The sequence below is a fragment of the Bufo gargarizans genome, chromosome 1 (assembly GCF_014858855.1).
Source record: "Bufo gargarizans isolate SCDJY-AF-19 chromosome 1, ASM1485885v1, whole genome shotgun sequence".
NCBI classification, from domain to species: domain Eukaryota; kingdom Metazoa; phylum Chordata; class Amphibia; order Anura; family Bufonidae; genus Bufo; species Bufo gargarizans.
In genome coordinates this window covers 650,244,850-650,271,528 of record NC_058080.1, presented here as the reverse complement: position 1 = coordinate 650,271,528, position 26,679 = coordinate 650,244,850, and the positions used below count along the sequence as shown (strand labels likewise).

General features: G+C 42.0%; 1 protein-coding gene across 2 annotated transcripts in view; it reads right to left on the bottom strand.

The window, feature by feature from the left end:
- The window catches only part of EDIL3 (EGF like repeats and discoidin domains 3), an 869,353-nt gene that overhangs the window by 469,708 nt on the left and 372,966 nt on the right, over positions 1–26,679 (bottom strand). Inside the window, exon 3 of one of the 2 annotated variants that reach the window (XM_044276012.1) lies at positions 17,852–17,980. In XM_044276012.1, the coding sequence (XP_044131947.1) occupies positions 17,852–17,980 (129 nt within the window). The remainder of the gene's footprint in view (positions 1–17,851; positions 17,981–26,679) is intronic. The other variant, XM_044276013.1, reaches the window with a different exon arrangement.

Sequence of the window (26,679 nt, the reverse complement as noted above, 5' to 3'; positions counted from 1 at the left end):
CTTATCGTCTGGGAACCAAGGAGCAATGCTCTAGGTGGCATTTGAAGAATATCCACATCAATCTCAACTGTTAATGTATATGGAGCGGGTCGCAGCCAAGCCAATGCTCGGGTAAGGAGGATGGCCTTGCCATAAATTTCGGGGTTGGGCATACCAATCCCTCCAGCATATCTAGGTTTAGTGAGCAGAGAGAAGGAAAGCCTAGCTTTCTTGTTGTTCCAAACAAAGGATCTAAATTTCACAATACTAATCTTAAGTGACCAATTTCTAGTGATATATTTGCTCTTATCAGTATAACAAATTGTGTTTCTCTATATTTTATTATTTATATTTATAATTTTTAAGGTACTATATTTTATATTGTCTATTTCTATCCTATCTATTGTATGCGTAATTTCATGATCTAATAAATTAGTTATATTAACAGACCTGATATATGACCACAGATATTGAGTGCTCACTATAATTTATACATTTATAATTCTAACTTTACCATTAAATTTTGCTGAAGAAAATCTGCAGACCATTTAACATTTTCAGTAGAGATAAAAACATTTATTGAAAACTCAGCAATTTTTTTTTTTTTTTAAACTTGATTTGAGCAAATAGTTTCTGTCAGGAGTGCAAGTGAAGAGTTTGCTAATACTCATGCTCCTGTCATGCCCTGCTCAGGCTTTGTGCGGAGGTCTGCCAGATTAGCAGCACGTGTGTAGCCTTTTTGTTTTGGAGTTGAGCTATATCCGCCTCCCTTCAGGTGCACTGGGCGTGATCATTGGTTTAAGTTTAAATTACGCCCACTCCCAGTGTCCTGTGCGGGTTATAGCTTCTGTCTGGTTCAGAGAAAGGAAGGAAGGATTTGCTGTTCTTGCTCAGTAAAGATAAGTTGTTTTTTGTTTTCTGGTGGTTGTCTGTCTAGGCTGTTAGAGAGACGTCTGCCCCTCCAGCTTCTGAGGGAGAAGGCTGCCTCTTTCCCCCTTTCACCATCTTAGGGATTTTAGGGTATCTTCAGCCCAGGCACGAGGACACTTTATTCCCACCTTCAGGGTCTAAACGTGGGCATAGAAGTCTAGGGAAAGCTGGTAGGGATTTGTCAGGAGGTGACCTTTATCCCCAGCTTCTTGCCTAGACACTTGTTTGTTTATTTTCTGTGTATCTTGTATCCTGTCCACCGTGACAGATCCGTGATCACCCGCCTGCTCTCACAATGCTTTGGATTCTGACATACACACATCGTCAGGAGATTTTAGTTCACTGACGCTGCTGCTGGGCACTGATCGCTAGGAGGGGAGTGGAGGAACTGATGGAAGTGGAGGGAGCTGGTGGCATTGGGGGAGGAGCTGATGGCAGTGTGAGGGGGAGCAACTGATGACATGGGGGAGCTGGTGGCATTTGAGGGGGAGCTGATGGCACTGGGTGGGGGAGAGCTGAAGGCACTGGGGGAGTGGAGGTGATGGGACTGGCATGGGGGAGAGCTGATGGCACTGGGGTGGGGGAGAGATAATGGCACTGGGGTGGGGGAGAGCTAATGGCGCTGGGGTAGTGCTGAAGGCACTGGGGGAACAGAGCTGATGGCACTAGGGGATAGTGGAGCTGATGGCACTGGGGGGAACTGATGCACTTGGGCTGATCGCACGGGGGGGAACGAAGGGTGTTGGGGACTGATGTCAGGGGGTCTGATGAGTTTTTATAAAGGAAAACAGTCTATTAATTCATTTTTTCTTATTAGAGTACTCGATTAATCATAAAAATAATCAGTAGAATACTCAATTACTAAAATAATTGTTTACTGCAGCCCTACACCCGGCAGGGGGTGCCTGGTTTAATGCTCAGTTTCTCCCATTGACTTCCATTGTGCTCAGGTGCTCTGTAGAGCTCCCAAGCATCGCAAAGTGTTCTACCCGAGCACCCGAGCACTTTGGTGCTCAATCAACACTACACAGCATTACACTTCTCTGAGTGAGACATGCAAACCAGTTCTCCTTCCAAAAAGATAAAAACAATAGGGTGGTCATTTGCAAACTGATATATGACAGTTTTATGGCTATATCTGTTGCAGATTGTGGTGAAAAAGTGCTCACTCCAGGTCTAAATAAGGGGCTGTGGAAGGGGGACGGAAAGGAAAGGCGCAGGGCGTCAGGCCCATATCATTTATCATGTTATACTCCTGTTTTAGGTGTAGATTTAGACCGGCTTTAGATGCACTGAATTTATTCAGAGGCCAGCACCTCTACATACATTTGGCGGAGCTACCGCCAGCGCAGAGGTTATTAAGATGTAATTCATTATGTATTTACAGTGCCTTGAAAATGTATTCATACTCCTTGACGTTTTCCAAATTTATTCACATTACACTGTTACACCTTCAAATTTTTTTGGGGTTTTATGTAATAGACCAACACAAAGTAGCAAGTATGTGTAACGTGAAATGAAAATCATACATTGTTATCAACATTTTTAATAAATAAAAATGTGAAAAGTGTGGTGTGCATTTGTATTCAGCCCCCTGTACTCTGATACCCCTATAAATAAAATCCAGAGTGACCATTTGCCTTCATAAGTCACCTAATTAGTTACACCTGTGTGTAAATTATTCTCAGTATAACTACAGCTGTTCTGTGAAGGCCTAGGAGGTTTGTTAGAGAACATTAGTGATCAAACAACATCTTGAAAACCAAGTAACACATCAGACAGGTCAGGGATATAGTTGTGGAGAACTGTAAAGCAGGGTTATGTTATAAAAAAAAATCCCAAGCTCTGAAAAGCCCATGAAACACTGTTCATTCCATCATCTGAAAATGAAAGGAGTACGGCACAGCTGGAAACCTAACAAGACATGGCCATGCACCTAAACTGACAGCCCAGGCAAGGAGAAAACTAATTATAAGAGCAGCCAAGATGACCATGGTCACTATGGAGGAGAAGCAGCGATCCACATTTTAGGTAGGATAATCTGTACACATGACTACAATTAGTTGTGTACTTCACACATCTGGCAAGAAGAAAGCCATTTTTTGAAAGCAAGCTATGAGAAGTCCTGTTTGCAGTTTGTCATAATCATCACAGGTATCTTCAAACTTGTAATTAATGAGTCTGCCCTTATAATAGGGTTAATAGGTCAACCTTAAGGCATGCCATTAGGACCACCTTGGGCCTTATTCTCACATTAGTGTCTGTGATGAAATGCACAATAATAAGGTCAGTGCACAAACATCCTTATTTCCCATAGCCTATGGATGGCCATCTCTGGATACTTAGGGCACTTTCTTCTATGGGAGAGTGCCTGAGCGATAGGTTTTCTAGTACCTGCAAAGGTGTGCTCTATTGGTCTGTCTTCCAACTTCTGTAACAAATTATGCCTGATTCCTAGATTTTGAACCTCTGCTGCCTGACCTGTGCCCATCCTTCATACTGACCCTTTGCTGTCTGCCCCCTTAGTGCTCCACAACAGTGTCTCTGACCCCAGTAGGTCAGCTGTCAACCACACAGGGACTACTCCAGAAGGTAGGGGCCTGGTTGTCCTCTGCAGTGAAGACCAGATCCCTGTAGAGGGGTTAAATGGGGATTGCCAAGGGACTGCCAAATCTGTTGGTTGACACACTGGTTCAACACACCGGCAAATGGGAAATAATGAGGAAAAAATTACAGATGATCATCACCTATAGGTACTGACATTCATATCATTTTTGAGGTATTGATTGGGCATTCTTTTTAACTTTAATAAATTCATACATTATGTTTTCTGTTAGGGTAGAGTTATCATTCAAGGATATTCATTTTTCCATAGTATGGCACTAAAAAGAAAGTTGCCAAGAATGTATTTCGCCAACTGCTTGCAATAAACTTTACAGTTGTTTTTTTATTTTCTTACAGCCCATGGTTTCAGTTGGCTTTCCAAAAGGTGTAGCTTTTCTTTAAGCCTCGATGTTAATGTGAAGCAAAAGTTATTGCATTAACTTAAGTCTGATTACAGAAACAATATACCTAAGTGCTATTGCTGATTATTTAGAGAAGAGATAATGAGGTGTACAGTAAGTTTACACAGTGTGGGGGAAATAAGCAGGTGTGAAAACTTTCATAGACTAATAATGTCTGACTATTTCACTGTTTGGAGAGGGAAAGTCTAATTAACAGCTGTATTTATATGCTGTGTCTTAGCGCACAGTAAGGTATTTGTGCATGCAAGGTAGCACAGATTATTGGCAATGAATAATTTGCCAGCATCCTGTTCCCATAGTAGCTGTGCTGCAGGGAATAACAACCCAAAGGCAAACTGTAATAATCTCTGTCTCCCAGGCTCATAACCTTATGAATCTTAAATGATTATCACTGTCATCTGTGTATACTTCTTTCTAACATGGCAGAATACAGAGAGCACAATTACCCACAAAAAAGTTATAAATAAAGGCAAATGGTAATCATGAGAATAAAAAGGCATGTTCCGGTGAAAGTTTGTGAATTCAAACAAATTATAATGGAAACAAATGAGAAATATTTAACAGAGACATGATGCTGTCATGACAGGATCAGACAGGAGCATGTTTCATTGAGCACACTACTAGGAATTTTTATTGGGGTTACCCGGGATTTTTTTTTCTCTTGAATTTAGGTATAGCCTTACATGCTAAAAAAATATATACTTTTCTAAATGTATTTAATACCTTTTACATGTTTCAGACTGTACCACATGACCTCTCTTCACTTCCGCCTAATAACTTGTACATCTCGCGCTATACATTGCTACCGTGATCTGCCCCCACTGCAAACACCACCTCCTATGTATGTGTTATCATCAATTACACTATGTATATGGGGTGGGTTGCACTGGACATTTTGAATTTTCAGATATTTTACCCAGAAACCCAATGGAAATGTCCACATTTCCAAAAAAATAACAGAGAGTAATGTCCAAAATGAACAGAGATAATAGATGCTTAAAATACAAGATCATTTTTCTGTTGTTTTGATGGATCAGAAGAACAAACAACTAAATGGTGATGTGAACCTGGCTTAGTTTCCTTAAAAAGAAATCTGTTTCATACCAAGAATCCAGTTCTTTCTGGGTAATTACCCTTTAAAAGAGCTGAGCAAATAAACTTTGATTGGCTGCCTGAGAGGCTTTGGTTGGGGTACTATTTATCCTTATGGAAGATGCTGAGCATGCATGATCAGTATTATAAGCCAGTCAACATTCCTCTGGGTTTCTGGAAAAAAAATATCAGAAAATTAGTGCATCTTACATCTGATGGCACCTTAGGAAAGCTAATTTCAATATATATCCCAGAAACTCAGTGGGATATTGTTAGTAATCTGTATACTGTAACATCACTGGGGGAAATTTATTAAAACTGTTGTAAAGGAAAACTGACTTAGTTGCCCAAAGCAACCAATCAGATTCCATCTTTCATTTTCCAAAGGAGCTCTGGAAAATATAATGTGCAATCGGATTGGTTGCTATAGAAAATAGTATGCCAGTTTTCTTTTATACCAGTTTTGATAAAATTTGTACACCATAGACTTTTTCCAGGGTGTGGGCGACCACAGAGAGGGCGATGAGTGCCACCTCTGGCACCCGTGCCATAGGTTTACCACCATTGAGTGGTTTACAAACAACATTTGACCATTGAGACAATTCAGCAGGCAATTGTTAAAAAGGAAGCGTTCCTTCCCAGCAATCGCCTGCTTGTCAGTGACTGCAGCAATCTCCTCCACAGTATGGGAATCAGCAATCACTAATGCCATTGCTTTTTTACCTACAGACTTGTTACTTGCCAACAGCAGAGCGTGGTTAGACAGCACAAACTGCAGCCGGCAAATGATAATTTAGGTGCCTACACAAACGATCAATTTACCCGACGAACGAGCGTTTCGCATGTTCATTGGGTAATCGCCAGCATCTTTACACTGCCAGATAATCAATGATGAGCATTCCTATGAACAGCCCATGTAGGGCCCTTTACCAAGTGAAATGTTGAGGGAGATAAGGAGCAGGCTTTTGTATTTCACGCATGAGAATCAATCTATTCAATCATCTGTGAGTTACATCTTACACTGAACAAACACTTAATTGGGCCCTTGCTGGGACCCTCGGGATAGATTCACATAAACAACTAGCGGTCAGATGACCAACAATTCCCTTTAGGGGTCATAACTTATAGTTATATAAAACGACATCCTTTATTGTTTATACTAAAACCATTCACCATAGAAAAAAATAATAATGTACAGTTAAAACTATCAGGCCGTAGCAGGGGACAATTATATATATTCACTGATGATAGCAGCAATAGTGTTAATAAACACTTTTTTAGGTCATTTTTGTGGTGTTACTATTTAATCTCATAAGCTTCATACATTTGCACTTTTTGAAATATATATTTTCCTTATCTTTTTACACTGTTTTATCTCACAGTATATATTAGCTTGTAGTATAGGTTTCCTACCTATCAACAACAGTGTACTATAGAGATGAGGAAGGAGATAATTTAGCCTCTATTTCTGAAAAGTTTCTGTCGGGATTCAAACTCACAACCTTCTACATTATAGCCCAGAATGTTAACCACTACACTATGGAGTAAAGTAACTGGCCATGTGGCTCTATGGTGTAGTGGTTAACATTCTTGGCTGCAATGTAAAAAGGTTGTCAGTTCAAATCCCACCAGCAACTTTTCAGAAATAGAGGCTAAATGAGATTCAAATACACTGATCAAACACCGCGATGCTCGAGCCAAACTGGCTCACCGAACAATAGTGAATATATATAGATAAGCTCTGTGGCGACTGATGTCCCTAGCAGTCGCCAGACCTGTATACATAAATTGGTCACACCTGGCTCCTGGTCTGTATGTCTATTTAGTGCCTTATTTATTGTTTCTTTGTTCCCTCCTTTATTATTCTCATTAGGAGGGTTATCCTGATATCTGGATGGGGACTGGATCTTGATAGTATTGATAGCACTGGTAGTAGTGAGCGGTATAGTTCACACCTGTAGACCATTTATTGGATTATTAGTACTATTGGTTTTATACATTTCCAGGTGTGACCAATTTATATATAGAGTCCGGTAGGGGCATCAGTCGCCACAGCGTTTATCTGCACTGCTTTTCATATATTAGTCTGTATATATTGTATGTCTTCTGGAATTACACATTAAAGAATGCTTTTGTATTACATGTGTGTTCTTTGTAGTTTGGTTAGGACTCTAGTAGCTTTTTGTACAACCAAAGCTGGCACTTTTCCGGAAAGATCACCACTGGATGCTTTTATAATCAATGGGGTCTGGTGGTGCACGGCTATGCTGGATCCGGAGAACTCCATAAGGTGGTTCCTCTTCTGGAACAGCCTGCCGGATCTGTTAAACGCAAACATTAATCAGCCCTTACATGTTGATTAAGGGATCTATAGTGATCAATGTTTGTTTCAGTCTGGCCCTACACTTTAGAAAGCTGTCAGCTGAATGCATGTTAGGCCATTAGCTATCTCTTCCGACCTCCTCAATACATGTCAACACTGCACTTGGTTGATTGTGTATGTCTACACAATGGGGAGAGAGCAGTAAGCTGCTGCCAGACCATAGTGATGATTTAATCCCTCAAGAACAAAGTGATTGGGCATGCTGAAATCTAGCTGCTCAAACCTTCTCTCCACTTCCAACTGCCATTAGGGTAAGGATGTCCACATTTTTTTAACTTATTTTAGGCACATATACTGACACAAATTTAGTTTTGATTACCTACTAAAACATATTCAAGTTATAGTTATATAATGGACCAAAAGTAATTGGACAATTGACTCAAAGGCTGTTTCATGGGCAGGTATGGGCAATTCCTTCATTATGTCATTCTCAATTAGGCACATAAAAGGCCTGGAGTTGATTTGAGGCATGGTGCTTGCATTTTGAAGATTTTGAGAAGTAAACATGCGGTCAAAGGAGCTCTCCATGCAGGTGAAACAAGCCATCCTTCATCAGCAAAAACAGAAAAAACCCATCCAAGAAATTGCTACACTATTAGAAGTGGCAAAATCTACAATTTGGTATGTCCTGAGAAAGAAAGAAAGCACTGCTGACTTCAACAATGCAAAAAGACCTGGACGCCCACAGAAGACAACAGTGGTGGATGATCGCTGAATAATTGCCATGGTGAAGAGAAACCCCTTCACAACAGCCAACCAAGTGAACAACGTTCTCCAGGATATAGGCGTATCAATATCCAAATCTACCATAAAGAGAAGACTACATGAAAGTAAATACAGAGGGTTCACTGCACGGTGCAAGCCACTCATAAGCCTCAAGAATAAGAAGGCAAGATTGGACATTGCTAAAAAAAATCTTAAAAAAACAGCACACTTCTGGAAGAACATTCTTTTGACATTTGAAAACAAGATCAACCTCTACCAGAATGGAAAGAAAAATGTATGGCAAAGGCATGGTACAGCTCATGATCCAAAGCATACCACATCATCTGTAGCTTGTAGTATAGGTTTCCTACCTATCAACAACAGTGTACTATAGAGATGAGGAAGGAGATAATTTAGCCTCTATTTCTGAAAAGTTTCTGTCGGGATTCAAACTCACAACCTTCTACATTATAGCCCAGAATGTTAACCACTACACTATGGAGTAAAGTAACTGGCCATGTGGCTCTATGGTGTAGTGGTTAACATTCTTGGCTGCAATGTAAGAAGGTTGTCAGTTCAAATCCCACCAGCAACTTTTCAGAAATAGAGGCTAAATGAGATTCAAATACACTGATCGAACACCGCGATGCTCGAGCCAAACTGGCTCACCGAACAATAGTGAATATATATAGATAAGCTCTGTGGCGACTGATGTCCCTAGCAGTCGCCAGACCTGTATACATAAATTGGTCACACCTGGCCCTCCTGGCTCCTGGTCTGTATGTCTATTTAGTGCCTTATTTATTGTTTCTTTGTTCCCTCCTTTATTATTCTCATTAGGAGGGTTATCCTGATATCTGGATGGGGACTGGATCTTGATAGTATTGATAGCACTGGTAGTAGTGAGCGGTATAGTTCACACCTGTAGACCATTTATTGGATTATTAGTACTATTGGTTTTATACATTTCCAGGTGTGACCAATTTATATATAGAGTCCGGTAGGGGCATCAGTCGCCACAGCGCTTATCTGCACTGCTTTTCATATATTAGTCTGTATATATTGTATGTCTTCTGGAATTACACATTAAAGAATGCTTTTGTATTACATGTGTGTTCTTTGTAGTTTGGTTAGGACTCTAGTAGCTTTTTGTACAACCAAAGCTGGCACTTTTCCGGAAAGATCACCACTGGATGCTTTTATAATCAATGGGGTCTGGTGGTGCACGGCTATGCTGGATCCGGAGAACTCCATAAGGTGGTTCCTCTTCTGGAACAGCCTGCCGGATCTGTTAAACGCAAACATTAATCAGCCCTTACATGTTGATTAAGGGATCTATAGTGATCAATGTTTGTTTCAGTCTGGCCCTACACTTTAGAAAGCTGTCAGCTGAATGCATGTTAGGCCATTAGCTATCTCTTCCGACCTCCTCAATACATGTCAACACTGCACTTGGTTGATTGTGTATGTCTACACAATGGGGAGAGAGCAGTAAGCTGCTGCCAGACCATAGTGATGATTTAATCCCTCAAGAACAAAGTGATTGGGCATGCTGAAATCTAGCTGCTCAAACCTTCTCTCCACTGCCAACTGCCATTAGGGTAAGGATGTCCACATTTTTTTTAACTTATTGTAGGCACATATACTGACACAAATTTAGTTTTCATTACCTACTAAAACATATTCAAGTTATAGTTATATAATGGACCAAAAGTAATTGGACAATTGACTCAAAGGCTGTTTCATGGGCAGGTATGGGCAATTCCTTCATTATGTCATTCTCAATTAGGCACATAAAAGGCCTGGAGTTGATTTGAGGCATGGTGCTTGCATTTTGAAGATTTTGAGAAGTAAACATGCGGTCAAAGGAGCTCTCCATGCAGGTGAAACAAGCCATCCTTCATCAGCAAAAACAGAAAAAACCCATCCAAGAAATTGCTACACTATTAGAAGTGGCAAAATCTACAATTTGGTATGTCCTGAGAAAGAAAGAAAGCACTGCTGACTTCAACAATGCAAAAAGACCTGGACGCCCACAGAAGACAACAGTGGTGGATGATCGCTGAATAATTGCCATGGTGAAGAGAAACCCCTTCACAACAGCCAACCAAGTGAACAACGTTCTCCAGGATATAGGCGTATCAATATCCAAATCTACCATAAAGAGAAGACTACATGAAAGTAAATACAGAGGGTTCACTGCACGGTGCAAGCCACTCATAAGCCTCAAGAATAAGAAGGCAAGATTGGACATTGCTAAAAAAAATCTTAAAAAAACAGCACACTTCTGGAAGAACATTCTTTTGACATTTGAAAACAAGATCAACCTCTACCAGAATGGAAAGAAAAATGTATGGCAAAGGCATGGTACAGCTCATGATCCAAAGCATACCACATCATCTGTAGCTTGTAGTATAGGTTTCCTACCTATCAACAACAGTGTACTATAGAGATGAGGAAGGAGATAATTTAGCCTCTATTTCTGAAAAGTTTCTGTCGGGATTCAAACTCACAACCTTCTACATTATAGCCCAGAATGTTAACCACTACACTATGGAGTAAAGTAACTGGCCATGTGGCTCTATGGTGTAGTGGTTAACATTCTTGGCTGCAATGTAAGAAGGTTGTCAGTTCAAATCCCACCAGCAACTTTTCAGAAATAGAGGCTAAATGAGATTCAAATACACTGATCGAACACCGCGATGCTCGAGCCAAACTGGCTCACCGAACAATAGTGAATATATATAGATAAGCTCTGTGGCGACTGATGTCCCTAGCAGTCGCCAGACCTGTATACATAAATTGGTCACACCTGGCCCTCCTGGCTCCTGGTCTGTATGTCTATTTAGTGCCTTATTTATTGTTTCTTTGTTCCCTCCTTTATTATTCTCATTAGGAGGGTTATCCTGATATCTGGATGGGGACTGGATCTTGATAGTATTGATAGCACTGGTAGTAGTGAGCGGTATAGTTCACACCTGTAGACCATTTATTGGATTATTAGTACTATTGGTTTTATACATTTCCAGGTGTGACCAATTTATATATAGAGTCCGGTAGGGGCATCAGTCGCCACAGCGCTTATCTGCACTGCTTTTCATATATTAGTCTGTATATATTGTATGTCTTCTGGAATTACACATTAAAGAATGCGTTTGTATTACATGTGTGTTCTTTGTAGTTTGGTTAGGACTCTAGTAGCTTTTTGTACAACCAAAGCTGGCACTTTTCCGGAAAGATCACCACTGGATGCTTTTATAATCAATGGGGTCTGGTGGTGCACGGCTATGCTGGATCCGGAGAACTCCATAAGGTGGTTCCTCTTCTGGAACAGCCTGCCGGATCTGTTAAACGCAAACATTAATCAGCCCTTACATGTTGATTAAGGGATCTATAGTGATCAATGTTTGTTTCAGTCTGGCCCTACACTTTAGAAAGCTGTCAGCTGAATGCATGTTAGGCCATTAGCTATCTCTTCCGACCTCCTCAATACATGTCAACACTGCACTTGGTTGATTGTGTATGTCTACACAATGGGGAGAGAGCAGTAAGCTGCTGCCAGACCATAGTGATGATTTAATCCCTCAAGAACAAAGTGATTGGGCATGCTGAAATCTAGCTGCTCAAACCTTCTCTCCACTGCCAACTGCCATTAGGGTAAGGATGTCCACATTTTTTTAACTTATTGTAGGCACATATACTGACACAAATTTAGTTTTCATTACCTACTAAAACATATTCAAGTTATAGTTATATAATGGACCAAAAGTAATTGGACAATTGACTCAAAGGCTGTTTCATGGGCAGGTATGGGCAATTCCTTCATTATGTCATTCTCAATTAGGCACATAAAAGGCCTGGAGTTGATTTGAGGCATGGTGCTTGCATTTTGAAGATTTTGAGAAGTAAACATGCGGTCAAAGGAGCTCTCCATGCAGGTGAAACAAGCCATCCTTCATCAGCAAAAACAGAAAAAACCCATCCAAGAAATTGCTACACTATTAGAAGTGGCAAAATCTACAATTTGGTATGTCCTGAGAAAGAAAGAAAGCACTGCTGACTTCAACAATGCAAAAAGACCTGGACGCCCACAGAAGACAACAGTGGTGGATGATCGCTGAATAATTGCCATGGTGAAGAGAAACCCCTTCACAACAGCCAACCAAGTGAACAACGTTCTCCAGGATATAGGCGTATCAATATCCAAATCTACCATAAAGAGAAGACTACATGAAAGTAAATACAGAGGGTTCACTGCACGGTGCAAGCCACTCATAAGCCTCAAGAATAAGAAGGCAAGATTGGACATTGCTAAAAAAACATCTTAAAAAAACAGCACACTTCTGGAAGAACATTCTTTTGACATTTGAAAACAAGATCAACCTCTACCAGAATGGAAAGAAAAATGTATGGCGAAGGCATGGTACAGCTCATGATCCAAAGCATACCACATCATCTGTAAAACACGACGGAGGCAGTGTGATGGCTTGGGCAGGCATGGCTGCCAGTGGAACTGGGTCCCTAGTGTTTATTGATGATGTAACACAGGACAGAAGCAGCCAGATGAATTCTGGAGTTTTTAGAGACATACTCAGTGCTTAAATCCAGCCAAATGCAGCCAAACTGATTGGTCAGGGTTTCATAATACAGATGGACAATGACCCAAAACATAAAGCCAAAGCAACCCAGGAGTTTAGTAAAGCAAAGAAGTGAAATATTCTGGAATGGCCAAGTCACTCACCTGATCTGAACCCAATAGAGCATTTCACTTATTAAAGACTAAACGTCAGACAGAAAGGCTCACAAACAAACAGCAACTGACAACTGCTTCAGTTAAGGCAGATCATTAAAAAGGAGGAACCACAGCGTCTGGGGAAGTTCAAGACATCAGGCAGTCATTGCCAACAAAGGGTTTTCAAGCAAGTATTAGAAATTAACATTTTATTTACAATTATTTAATTTGTCCAATTACTTTTGAGCCTCTGAAATGAAGAGATTGAGGTTGCTGGTAGAAGGACAGGTTGCTGGTAGAGTTGGGCGGACACCTAGAAGTTCGGGTTCGACAGGTTCGGCTGAACTTTGCAAAAAAGTTTGAGTTCGGGATCCGAACTTGATCCCGAACCCCATTGAAGTCAATAGGGACCCGAACTTTGGAGCACTAAAATGGCTCTAAAAAAGTAATGGAAAGGGCTAGAGGGCTGCAAAAGGCAGCAAAATGTGGTTAAGAGCATGGCAAGTGATCTGCAAACAAATGTGGATAGGATAATGACTTAAAGGGGTGTTCCCATCTTATCAGAATGCTTGGATGTATAGGGAGAGGTATAAGCAGTAGAAAGAGTGAAGTGCTTATGCCGCTGTACAGAGCACTGGTGAGACCTCACTTGGAGTATTGTGCGCAGTACTGGAGGCCATATCTCCAGAAGGATATAGATACTCTAGAGAGAGTTCAGAGAAGAGCTACTAAACTAGTACATGGATTGCAGGATAAAACTTACCAGAAAAGGTTAAAAGACCTTAATATGTATAGCTTGGAAGAAAGACGAGACAGAGGGGATATGATAGAAACTTTTAAATACATAAAGGGAATCAACTCGGTAAAGGAGGAGAGCATATTTAAAAGAAGAAAAACTACCACAAGAGGACACAGTTTTAAATTAGAGGGGCAAAGGTTTAAAAGTAATATAAGGAAGTATTACTTTACTGAGAGAGTAGTGGATGCATGGAATAGCCTTCCTGCAGAAGTGGTAGCTGCAAATACAGTGAAGGAGTTTAAGCATGCATGGGATAGGCATAAGGCTATCCTTCATATAAGATAGAGCCAGGGACTATTCATAGGATTCAAATATATTGGGCAGACTAGATGGGCCAAATGGTTCTTATCTGCCGACACATTCTACGTTTCTATGTTTCTATGAGTTTAAAAAATGCTTTAGTTCCTCATATTTTTATGCAATTATTTTGTTCAACCTACTGAATTAAAGCTGAACAGGTTTCTACCACCAGATTTTGAGATTTTTTGCTGACTGACACTAGCGATCTCCTAGTGTCTGCAGTACCTAACAGTGCTGTCAAACTAGACGAGAGGGGTGGGCTGGAGGGACGTGGTGGGCGGCAGAATCAGTGAGTAGACGGAGCCTTTAGGTGCTGAAAAGACACCCCCATAGCACCTAGAGGCTCATTTGCATATCAATAAAAGTATGTTTTTAAGCTTAACAGCAGCAGACAAAGGTAATACAAGAGCACTGTTAGGTAGTGCAGACACTAGCAGATCACTAGTGTTAGTCAGTGAAAAATCTCAAAATCTGGTGGTAGAAACTCCAAAAAAGTCTGAACTTCAACTGAATTTTTTTGTCTCTATCCAAATATATATGGACCTAACTGTAGATAGTGCTGCTGTATTCCCCAGCGCTTTACAGACATTAGCATCAAGCTGTCCCCAATGGGGCTCACAATCTAAGTTCCCTCTCAGTATGTCTTTGAAGTGTGGGTGGAAACCGTAGTACCTGGAGAAAACCTATGCAAGCACCAGGAGAACATACAAACTCCATGCAGATGTTGTCCTTGGTCAGATTTGAATGTAGAATCCCAATGCTGCAAAGCACCAGTGCTAGCGGCTAGCCACTGGGCCACCATGCTGCCGTTTAGATTGATGTCTGTTCGTGCTGAAATCAGCAGGTTTGGCTACTATTAGTCTAATGTGTATGGTCATTTTATAACTGCCTTAGAAGCTGCATAACTTCACAATACCAAAAGTAAACTTTAATTCTATACTGTTAAACTGACTATTTTAATAGTAATAATATATAGAGCTATGGGTTGTTGTCTTTTCTTACTATCTGGTTACTATGTAATTGTTTCACCTCTAAAAATTCACCTCTTCTAAACTTTGAAAACCCTCTTTCACATCTGCGTTCTTGTCTTCCGGCATAGAGTTCCGTCGTCGGGGCTCTATGCCGGAAGAATCCTGATCAGGATTATCCCCATGCATTCTGAATGGAGAGAAATCCGTTCTGGATGCATCAGGATGTCTTCAGTTCCGGACCGGAATGTTATTTTGGCCAGAGAAAATACCGCCTCCGGCCAAAAATCCCGAACACTTGCCGCAAGGCCGGATCCGGAATTAAGCTAAACGTCGTTTCGGCGCGTTGCCGGATACGACGTTTAGCTTTTTCTGAATGGTTACCATGGCTGCCGGGACGCTAAAGTCCTTGCAGACATGGTAAAGTGTAGTGGGGAGCGGGGGAGCAGCATACTTACCGTCCGTGCGGCTCCCGGGGCGCTCCAGAGTGACGTCAGGGCGCCCCAGGCGCATAGATGACGTGATTGCATGGCACGTCATCCATGCGCATGGGTCGCTCTGACGTAATTCTGGAGCGCACCGGGAGCCGCGCAGACGGTAAGTATGCCGCTCCCTTGCTCCCCGCTCCTACTATGGCAACCAGGACTTTAATAGCGTCCTGGCTGCCATAGTAACACTGAAAGCATTTTGAAGACGGATTGTCTTCAAATGCTTTCAGTTCACTTGCGTTTTTCCGGATCCGGCGTGTAATTCCGGCAAGTGGAGTACACGCCGGATCCGGACAACGCAAGTGTGAAAGAGGCCTTAGTTGTTCAGATGTCAGTCAGGCTATTTGGGTGTTCATGTACAGTATTAATGAGCATCAGATTGATGTCTGTTCATGCCCTGGTTATTCACAAGTCATAATAAGATCTGTCAGCATGGTTTGTTCACTCCTGGTAATGAAAGCAAACAATCCTTTTAGTAAGTTAAAAAGAACGGGGAAGATTTATCCTCTCCCTGTGCCATTTTTCTGGCATTAAAAAGTCCCAAACACTGCCTTTGCAACTTCTAAACACAACTTTTGTTGCAAGTGCCATTTTTATGCTGTCCTCAGTGTTTGACTGGGGTGCCTAGGACCCATCAGTAGAATGTATTCAGCCCAATGTACAGCTACATGCTAATGCTACCTGCTCCCACAGTGGCAGCAGCAGCAAGACTCTACAAGATGACTGATTCTGGGGTTCCTGCAATGACTTCAGAATTGCAGGTCCATGGGGAAAGAGGATATTGGCTGGTCTGCCCTGTACCTAGTAGTCATCTCATCCACATGATGCATCTATAATTACAAGCTGGATAGTCTCTTAAATAACCTACCCAGTATTTTATATGGACAGTCACCATTTGGAATATATGTTACCCACCTGGAATGATAGAGAGATTTCCAGGATGCTGATATGTAATTAGCAAAAATTTATATTTGTAATTATTATTATTATTAACTTAAAATGTATTCTATGATACAGATGTTAATACAGTATTAACTGTGTAAGTGGAAATATTCTACATTGTGTACAGCTTATCTGTGGCTGAGAGACAGAGATTAGATAAGCTCATTAAGAAGGCCAGCTCTGTCCTAGGTTGTCCCCTTGATCCAGTGCAGGAGGTGGGTGGCAGAAGAACTCTAGCAAAATTAACTTCACTGTTAGACAATGTCTCCCACCCCATGTATGAAGCTGTTGTGAAGCTGGAGAGCTCCTTCAGTGACAGACTGCTGCATCCTAGGTGCACAAAGGAACGTTATCGGAGGTCCTTCCTCCCAGCAGCGGTTAGGATTTATAACCACCACTGTTCCCAAAAAACCAATAGTGAATTTTTAAAGTAAATTCTGTGTTATGTTTTTTCTTGTATTTTTACTCTTTAATTTCTAATTACTCTTATTTTTGCTCCTGTTGTAAATGTGATTGAGGACAATAAAGGGATTTTCCTATTCTTCTATAAAATGCAGGAAAACGCTCTCCTGAAACTCCCTTTTGCTTACAAGAAAGCATATGTTTACGGCCTCTTGCATACGGCCATTGTACAACTTTCCGTGCATTGGGGACGGATCAAGACCCATTCAACTTGAACGGGTCCATGATCCGTCCACACCGCAAAAAAAAAGGTGCAGAGGCACAGACAGAAACACCACGGAAGCACTCCGTAGTGAATGGCTCCGCATCTATGAAGCGGGGAGTATACCGGGCAACAGCCGTGTGCATGAGGCCTAAATGTGATCTCTTGCTGATAGTTCAATTTAAAACCTAAGGTGAGCTGTCAGAATACTTTATTCTTGCTTCCAGTTCGCATTGTCCCAATTTCTTTCATACCTTTATACACTTGCTTAGTCCACACCATACAAGGCTATTTGCACACGCTGTTGATTATGTAGAGTCTTACCACGCAGATTCTCATGCGGAAAAACCACAGCATAATACAATACCAGGAAAGTGAATGAGATTAGACAAATCTCATGTACACTTAGTTTTTTTTTTTTTCCATGCAGAAATTGACCTGGCGTCTGGATTTTGAAATCCAGAGCATATCAGTTGTTTCTGATGATTTTTAAGCAGATTTTTACTTTTGGAAAGGAAATTGTGAAAGGTAAGATCGGGAAAATTGCATCGCAAACAAAAACTAAATCCACAAGTAACACATGGGGGGGATTTGATGCGAAAATGCAGAAAAAACACATGGAAATCTGTGCAGAATTTCTGTTTTCAAACCGGCAACAGTATGCAGGTAGCATAAAACATTTTTATAGAATAGATCCCCTTCACAAACTTAACTACAAGGCTCCCAGAAAAACATCATACAACAAAGATTGGAATAAAAAAACATATATAAAAAAAAATCTAAAATGATCATAGTCATCAAATAATTAGATAGGAAGGATTTATAGTTGAAAGGGTGTCTTACTATGCTGGCAGTGGATTCCATTAAAGCCATGACGACATTTGCAAAAGTATCCAATAAATGTATCACCTCGATATGCTGCACTTATTTCACAAAATCCTCCATTATGGCAGGGGTTTGGATGGCAAGGATCTGAAACAAACAAGATAAACAGGTTAGAAAAAATACTAATTTCTCTGTTGTCGATATGCATGGCAAATAATTTAAGAATTTTGCGATAAATACTTCAAAGCAAAATAAAAGCTGTAAATGACGTATTAAATGCACAGAAGAAAATTTAAACTAAAGAAAACTTTTATCACTGGCTAAAATTATGGAGGTCATTTATGAAAGCAGATACAGTGTGTCATATTTGTGGTGTAAAAAAGTCACAAGTCATGCCAACTGTGACATTTCCATGGCAACTGCAACATTTTTGCAACTTTTCGTGTTCCTTGTCACTTTTCACAGTTGTCTATTTTAAGAACTAAAAGTGAGATTAGACCTGGATTATGGCTCATTTAATATGCAAAAATTGCAAAAAAAGTCACAGCTCACCGGGCAGCCCCCTGGTCTACTTTTATAACTAAAGGTGTAAACCACATTACACCAACGCCACATATATTATTAAGGTGCATCAGTTTATAAATTTGGTGCAGGCGCACAAAGCAAAGCCAGATTTAAAACTGACATAAAAACAAGCTTAAATGATAAATGACCCCCATAGTGTTTTGCTAATGCTTGTCAGATATATTATCATCTGTCAATGAGCCATTAGCTCGCTTTGGATAACGTGACCAGCTCCGCTATTTTAAAACATTCACAACACTCCTTTGTTTCTAACTTCCATTTTAACAATTCATAAAAAAAACCCTCTCTTCTCAATTACACCCCTTCAAGTAAAAAAGTTAAAGGAAATTAAACAAAACAAACAAACATTAAATAGTTTGAACTGAAAAATGGAAGAACTCGGGGCACCAGAGTCTACCATAGGAAATGAATGGGAGAACTGTCTTGCGGTCAACTTCTGGGTTCCTCTTGAGATAGAAGCTTCAAAAGTTTGTTGTATGTGACATTCAAGACCGAGTGACATCATTTTCCTTTTTCTCTCTTTTCTCCAACCACTGGCTTCACCCCAGAAACCCAGACCTTACAAGCCACGCCCATCTCCGTGAAGCCACGCCCTGCCTCTATGAAGCCACTCCCCCATTGCCAGCCGGAGAGGAAAACGGGGGGGGAAAAAGGGAAGAACTTCCCTGATGCGCCCGTGCGGACTTCTCCGTTCGGCTTCATGGAGCGAGTGTGCAGGTCATCGGGAGGTTGAGCAAAGTGCCAGCGCATGCGCACTTCGCTCCATGAAGCCGAACGGAGAAGTCCGCACGGGCGCATCAGGCAGAGGCCAGTGCGCACGCGCGAGATGTTAGAGCAGAAGGAGGGGGGAGGGAGGGAGAGCCGGAGGCGTCACACAGGATTATGAGGTGGCGCTGAGGTCAGGAAAGGCGGTGCTGGGCACGAACGGCGGCGGGTGTGGACGGCCACTTGGATCCATTTACATCCCCTTGGACACCTTATTTTTATGAATGACAGGTTAGTAATAGCGTTTTTTAGGCAAAATGACCCTACAGATTACATTTATAAGACCACATTAGGAATCAGTAAAGCTCCCTGAACATAACCATATTTTTATCTGGAGGGGGTTAAAACTGGTGACAGAATCCCTTTAAGCATGGGGGTGGATCAATCACACTTTGCGATTGTGTTGCAGCCAATTTCATTGGTAGAGGGAAGAATGGATTTAATGAAATTCCAGAAAATTCTAGAAGCAAACATAACAGCAACTGTAAAAAAAAGCTAAAGTTGAAAAAAGGATGGCTTTTACAAATAGATAAACACACCTCAAAATCCACAATAGACTACCTCAAAAGGCACAAGCTAAAGGTTTTACCATGGCCCTCATAGTCCTCTCATCGGAACATTATTGAAAATCTGTGGATAGAACTCAAAAGAGCAAGACAGCCCAGGAATCTCACAGAACTGGAAGACTTTTGCCAGGAAGACTGGATAAAAATAACTCAAACAAGAACTGAAAGACTCTTGGCAAGCTACAAAAAGCATTTACAAGCTGTCATACTCGTCAAAGGGGACACTACTAAGAACTAACCATGCAGGGTGCCCAAAGTTTCCTTCCTACTGTTTACAGTAAAAGTAAGTTACACAATAGAAGAAAAAACTTTCCAAATATGTCAACAATATAATTGCACTATAATGTACTCACTTCTAGCAAGCAATGAAAGAAAAAAAAAAAGGAGGCAAGTCTGGAGACTCCTATACAATGCACAACCTTTAACCCCTTAAGGACCTGCACAGTACATGTAAGGCGCTGGTGGATGTGACTTAAGGACCAGCGCCATACATGTATGGTGGGTAGGGATGAGCGAACTCGAACTGTATAGTTCGGGTTCGTACCGAATTTTGGGGTGTCCGTGACACGGACCCGAACCCGGACATTTTCGTAAAAGTCCGGGTTCGGGTTCGGTGTTCGTCGCTTTCTTGGCGCTTTTGTGACGCTTTCTTGGCGCTTTTTGAAAGGCTGCAAAGCAGCCAATCAACAAGCGTCATACTACTTGCCCCAAGAGGCCATCACAGCCATGCCTACTATTGGCATGGCTGTGATTGGCCAGAGCACCATGTGACCCAGCCTCTATTTAAGCTGGAGTCACATAGCGCCGCCCGTCACTCTGCTCTGATTAGCGTAGGGAGAGGTTGCGGCTGCGACAGTAGGGCGAGATTAGGCAGATTAACTCCTCCAAAGGACTTGATTAACTGATCGATCTGCAGCTGTGGATCATTGAGCTGCTGATCCTCAATTGCTCACTGTTTTTAGGCTGCACAGACCGTTTGTCAGTCTCATTTTTCTGGGGTGATCGGCGGCCATTTTGTGTCTTGTGGTGCGCCAGCACAAGCTGCGACCAAGTGCATTTAACCCTCAATGGTGTGGTTGTTTTTTGGCTAAAGCCTACATCAGGGTGAAGCTGTCACACCAAGTGCATTTAACCAGCAATAGTCTGTTCATTTTTTGGCCATATACAAAATCAGGGGCAAGCTGCGCCTGTCACCAAGTGCATTTAACCCTCAATGGTGTGGTTGTTTTTTGGCTAAAGCCTACATCAGGGTGAAGCTGTCACACCAAGTGCATTTAACCAGCAATAGTCTGTTCATTTTTTGGCCATATACAAAATCAGGGGCAAGCTGCGCCTGTCACCAAGTGCATTTAACCCTCAATGGTGTGGTTGTTTTTTGGCTAAAGCCTACATCAGGGTGAAGCTGTCACACCAAGTGCATTTAACCAGCAATAGTCTGTTCATTTTTTGGCCATATACAAAATCAGGGGCAAGCTGCGCCTGTCACCAAGTGCATTTAACCCTCAATGGTGTGGTTGTTTTTTGGCTAAAGCCTACATCAGGGTGAAGCTGTCACACCAAGTGCATTTAACCAGCAATAGTCTGTTCATTTTTTGGCCATATCCCAGTCTAATTCTGTCACTAAATCCATACCGGTCACCCAGCGCCTAAATACTAGGCCTCAAATTTATATCCAGCTAAATCTGTCCCTAGTGCTGTAGCTGGGCGAGTTATTTAGTGTCCGTTCAAGCACATTTCTTGTTCTGGGTTGAAATACAATTCTCAATTTAGCAATTTCATAATTTAGTGGTTCCTGCTATATCAGAGCTCTTTGAAATCTATCCCAAAAAGGGTATATAATATTGAAGGTGCACATAGGGTCATTCAGAGTAACTTCACACACACCCGCTACTGTGTATTTCCAAGTCTAATTCTGTCACTAAATCCATACCGGTGACCCAGCGCCTAAATACTAGGCCTCAAATTTAATTCCCTCTAAATCTCTCGTTACCCACCGCTGTACTGTTGTTGCTGGGCAAGATATTTAGTGTCCGTCAAAGCACATTTTTTGTTCTGGGTTGAAGTACAATTCCCAATTTAGCAATTTCATAATTTAGTGGTTTCTGCTATATCAGAGCTATTTGAAATCTATCCCAAAAAGGGTATATAATATTGAAGGTGCACATAGGGTCATTCAGAATAACTTCACACACACCCGCTACTGTGTATTTCCAAGTCTAATTCTGTCACTAAACCCATACCTGTCACCCAGCGCCTAAATACTAGGCCTCAAATTTAAATCCCTCTAAATCTCTCGTTACCGTTGTCCTGTTGTAGCTGGGAAAGTTATTTAGTGCCCGTCAAAGCACATTTTTTGTTCTGGGTTGAAGTACAATTCCCAATTTAGCAATTTCATAATTTAGTGGTTCCTGCTATATCAGAGCTATTTGAAATCTATCCCAAAAAGGGTATATAATATTGAAGGTGCACATAGGGTCATTCAGAATAACTTCACACACACCCGCTACTGTGTATTTCCAAGTCTAATTCTGTCACTAAATCCATACCGGTGACCCAGCGCCTAAATACTAGGCCTCAAATTTAATTCCCTCTAAATCTCTCGTTACCCACCGCTGTACTGTTGTTGCTGGGCAAGATATTTAGTGTCCGTCAAAGCACATTTTTTGTTCTGGGTTGAAGTACAATTCCCAATTTAGCAATTTCATAATTTAGTGGTTTCTGCTATATCAGAGCTATTTGAAATCTATCCCTAAAAGGGTATATAATATTGAAGGTGCACATAGGGTCATTCAGAATAACTTCACACACACCCGCTACTGTGTATTTCCAAGTCTAATTCTGTCACTAAATCCATACCGGTGACCCAGCGCCTAAATACTAGGCCTCAAATTTAATTCCCTCTAAATCTCTCGTTACCCACCGGTGTACTGTTGTTGCTGGGCAAGATATTTAGTGTCCGTCAAAGCACATTTTTTGTTCTGGGTTGAAGTACAATTCCCAATTTAGCAATTTCATAATTTAGTGGTTTCTGCTATATCAGAGCTATTTGAAATCTATCCCTAAAAGGGTATATAATATTGAAGGTGCACATAGGGTCATTCAGAATAACTTCACACACACGCTTCTGTGCATTTCCAAGTCTAATTCTGTCACTAAATCCATACCGGTGACCCAGCGCCTAAATACTAGGCCTCAAATTTAAATCCCTCTAAATCTCTCGTTACCCACCACTGTACTGTTGTTGCTGGGCAAGATATTTAGTGTCCGTCAAAGCACATTTTTTGTTCTGGGTTGAAGTACAATTCCCAATTTAGCAATTTCATAATTTAGTGGTTTCTGCTATATCAGAGCTATTTGAAATCTATCCCTAAAAGGGTATATAATATTGAAGGTGCACATAGGGTCATTCAGAATAACTTCACACACACGCTTCTGTGCATTTCCAAGTCTAATTCTGTCACTAAATCCATACCGGTGACCCAGCGCCTAAATACTAGGCCTCAAATTTAAATCCCTCTAAATCTCTCGTTACCCACCGCTGTACTGTTGTTGCTGGGCAAGATATTTAGTGTCCGTCAAAGCACATTTTTTGTTCTGGGTTGAAGTACAATTCCCAATTTAGCAATTTCATAATTTAGTGGTTTCTGCTATATCAGAGCTATTTGAAATCTATCCCTAAAAGGGTATATAATATTGAAGGTGCACATAGGGTCATTCAGAATAACTTCACACACACGCTTCTGTGCATTTCCAAGTCTAATTCTGTCACTAAATCCATACCGGTGACCCAGCGCCTAAATACTAGGCCTCAAATTTAATTCCCTCTAAATCTCTCGTTACCCACCGCTGTACTGTTGTTGCTGGGCAAGATATTTAGTGTCCGTCAAAGCACATTTTTTGTTCTGGGTTGAAGTACAATTCCCAATTTAGCAATTTCATAATTTAGTGGTTTCTGCTATATCAGAGCTATTTGAAATCTATCCCTAAAAGGGTATATAATATTGAAGGTGCACATAGGGTCATTCAGAATAACTTCACACACACCCGCTACTGTGTATTTCCAAGTCTAATTCTGTCACTAAATCCATACCGGTGACCCAGCGCCTAAATACTAGGCCTCAAATTTAATTCCCTCTAAATCTCTCGTTACCCACCGCTGTACTGTTGTTGCTGGGCAAGATATTTAGTGTCCGTCAAAGCACATTTTTTGTTCTGGGTTGAAGTACAATTCCCAATTTAGCAATTTCATAATTTAGTGGTTTCTGCTATATCAGAGCTATTTGAAATCTATCCCTAAAAGGGTATATAATATTGAAGGTGCACATAGGGTCATTCAGAATAACTTCACACACACGCTTCTGTGCATTTCCAAGTCTAATTCTGTCACTAAATCCATACCGGTGACCCAGCGCCTAAATACTAGGCCTCAAATTTAATTCCCTCTAAATCTCTCGTTACCCACCGCTGTACTGTTGTTGCTGGGCAAGATATTTAGTGTCCGTCAAAGCACATTTTTTGTTCTGGGTTAAGTACAATTCCCAATTTAGCAATTTCATAATTTAGTGGTTTCTGCTATATCAGAGCTATTTGAAATCTATCCCTAAAAGGGTATATAATATTGAAGGTGCACATAGGGTCATTCAGAATAACTTCACACACACCCGCTACTGTGTATTTCCAAGTCTAATTCTGTCACTAAATCCATACCGGTGACCCAGCGCCTAAATACTAGGCCTCAAATTTAATTCCCTCTAAATCTCTCGTTACCCACCGGTGTACTGTTGTTGCTGGGCAAGATATTTAGTGTCCGTCAAAGCACATTTTTTGTTCTGGGTTGAAGTACAATTCCCAATTTAGCAATTTCATAATTTAGTGGTTTCTGCTATATCAGAGCTATTTGAAATCTATCCCTAAAAGGGTATATAATATTGAAGGTGCACATAGGGTCATTCAGAATAACTTCACACACACGCTTCTGTGCATTTCCAAGTCTAATTCTGTCACTAAATCCATACCGGTCACCCAGCGCCTAAATACTAGGCCTCAAATTTATATCCCGCTGAATTTGAATACAATACATTGGGCCAAATAATATATTTGTTGTTGTGGTGAACCATAACAATGAGAAAAACATCTAGTAAGGGACGCGGACGTGGACATGGTCGTGGTGGTGTTAGTGGACCCTCTGGTGCTGGGAGAGGACGTGGCCGTTCTGCCACATCCACACGTCCTAGTGTACCAACTACCTCAGGTCCCAGTAGCCGCCAGAATTTACAGCGATATATGGTGGGGCCCAATGCCGTTCTAAGGATGGTAAGGCCTGAGCAGGTACAGGCATTAGTCAATTGGGTGGCCGACAGTGGATCCAGCACGTTCACATTATCTCCCACCCAGTCTTCTGCAGAAAGCGCACAGATGGCGCCTGAAAACCAACCCCATCAGTCTGTCACATCACCCCCATGCATACCAGGGAAACTGTCTCAGCCTCAAGTTATGCAGCAGTCTCTTATGCTGTTTGAAGACTCCGCTGGCAGGGTTTCCCAAGGGCATCCACCTAGCCCTTCCCCAGCGGTGAAAGACATAGAATGCACTGACGCACAACCACTTATGTTTCCTGATGATGAGGACATGGGAATACCACCTCAGCATGTCTCTGATGATGACGAAACACAGGTGCCAACTGCTGCGTCTTTCTGCAGTGTGCAGACTGAACAGGAGGTCAGGGATCAAGACTGGGTGGAAGACGATGCAGGGGACGATGAGGTCCTAGACCCCACATGGAATGAAGGTCGTGCCACTGACTTTCACAGTTCGGAGGAAGAGGCAGTGGTGAGACCGAGCCAACAGCGTAGCAAAAGAGGGAGCAGTGGGCAAAAGCAGAACACCCGCCGCCAAGAGACTCCGCCTGCTACTGACCGCCGCCATCTGGGACCGAGCACCCCAAAGGCAGCTTCAAGGAGTTCCCTGGCATGGCACTTCTTCAAACAATGTGCTGACGACAAGACCCGAGTGGTTTGCACGCTGTGCCATCAGAGCCTGAAGCGAGGCATTAACGTTCTGAACCTGAGCACAACCTGCATGACCAGGCACCTGCATGCAAAGCATGAACTGCAGTGGAGTAAACACCTTAAAACCAAGGAAGTCACTCAGGCTCCCCCTGCTACCTCTTCTGCTGCTGCCGCCTCGGCCTATTCTGCTGCTGCCGCCTCGGCCTCTTCCTCCGCCTCTGGAGGAACGTTGGCACCTGCCGCCCAGCAAACAGGGGATGTACCACCAACACCACCACCACCACCTCCGTCACCAAGCGTCTCAACCATGTCACACGCCAGCGTTCAGCTCTCCATCTCACAAACATTTGATAGAAAGCGTAAATTCCCACCTAGCCACCCTCGATCCCTGGCCCTGAATGCCAGCATTTCTAAACTACTGGCCTATGAAATGCTGTCATTTAGGCTGGTGGACACAGACAGCTTCAAACAGCTCATGTCGCTTGCTGTCCCACAGTATGTTGTTCCCAGCCGGCACTACTTCTCCAAGAGAGCCGTGCCTTCCCTGCACAACCAAGTATCCGATAAAATCAAGTGTGCACTGCGCAACGCCATCTGTAGCAAGGTCCACCTAACCACAGATACGTGGACCAGTAAGCACGGCCAGGGACGCTATATCTCCCTAACTGCACACTGGGTAAATGTAGTGGCAGCTGGGCCCCAGGCGGAGAGCTGTTTGGCGCACGTCCTGCCGCCGCCAAGGATCGCAGGGCAACATTCTTTGCCTCCTGTTGCCACCTCCTCCTTCTCGGCTTCCTCCTCCTCTTCTTCCACCTGCTCATCCAGTCAGCCACACACCTTCACCACCAACTTCAGCACAGCCCGGGGTAAACGTCAGCAGGCCATTCTGAAACTCATATGTTTGGGGGACAGGCCCCACACC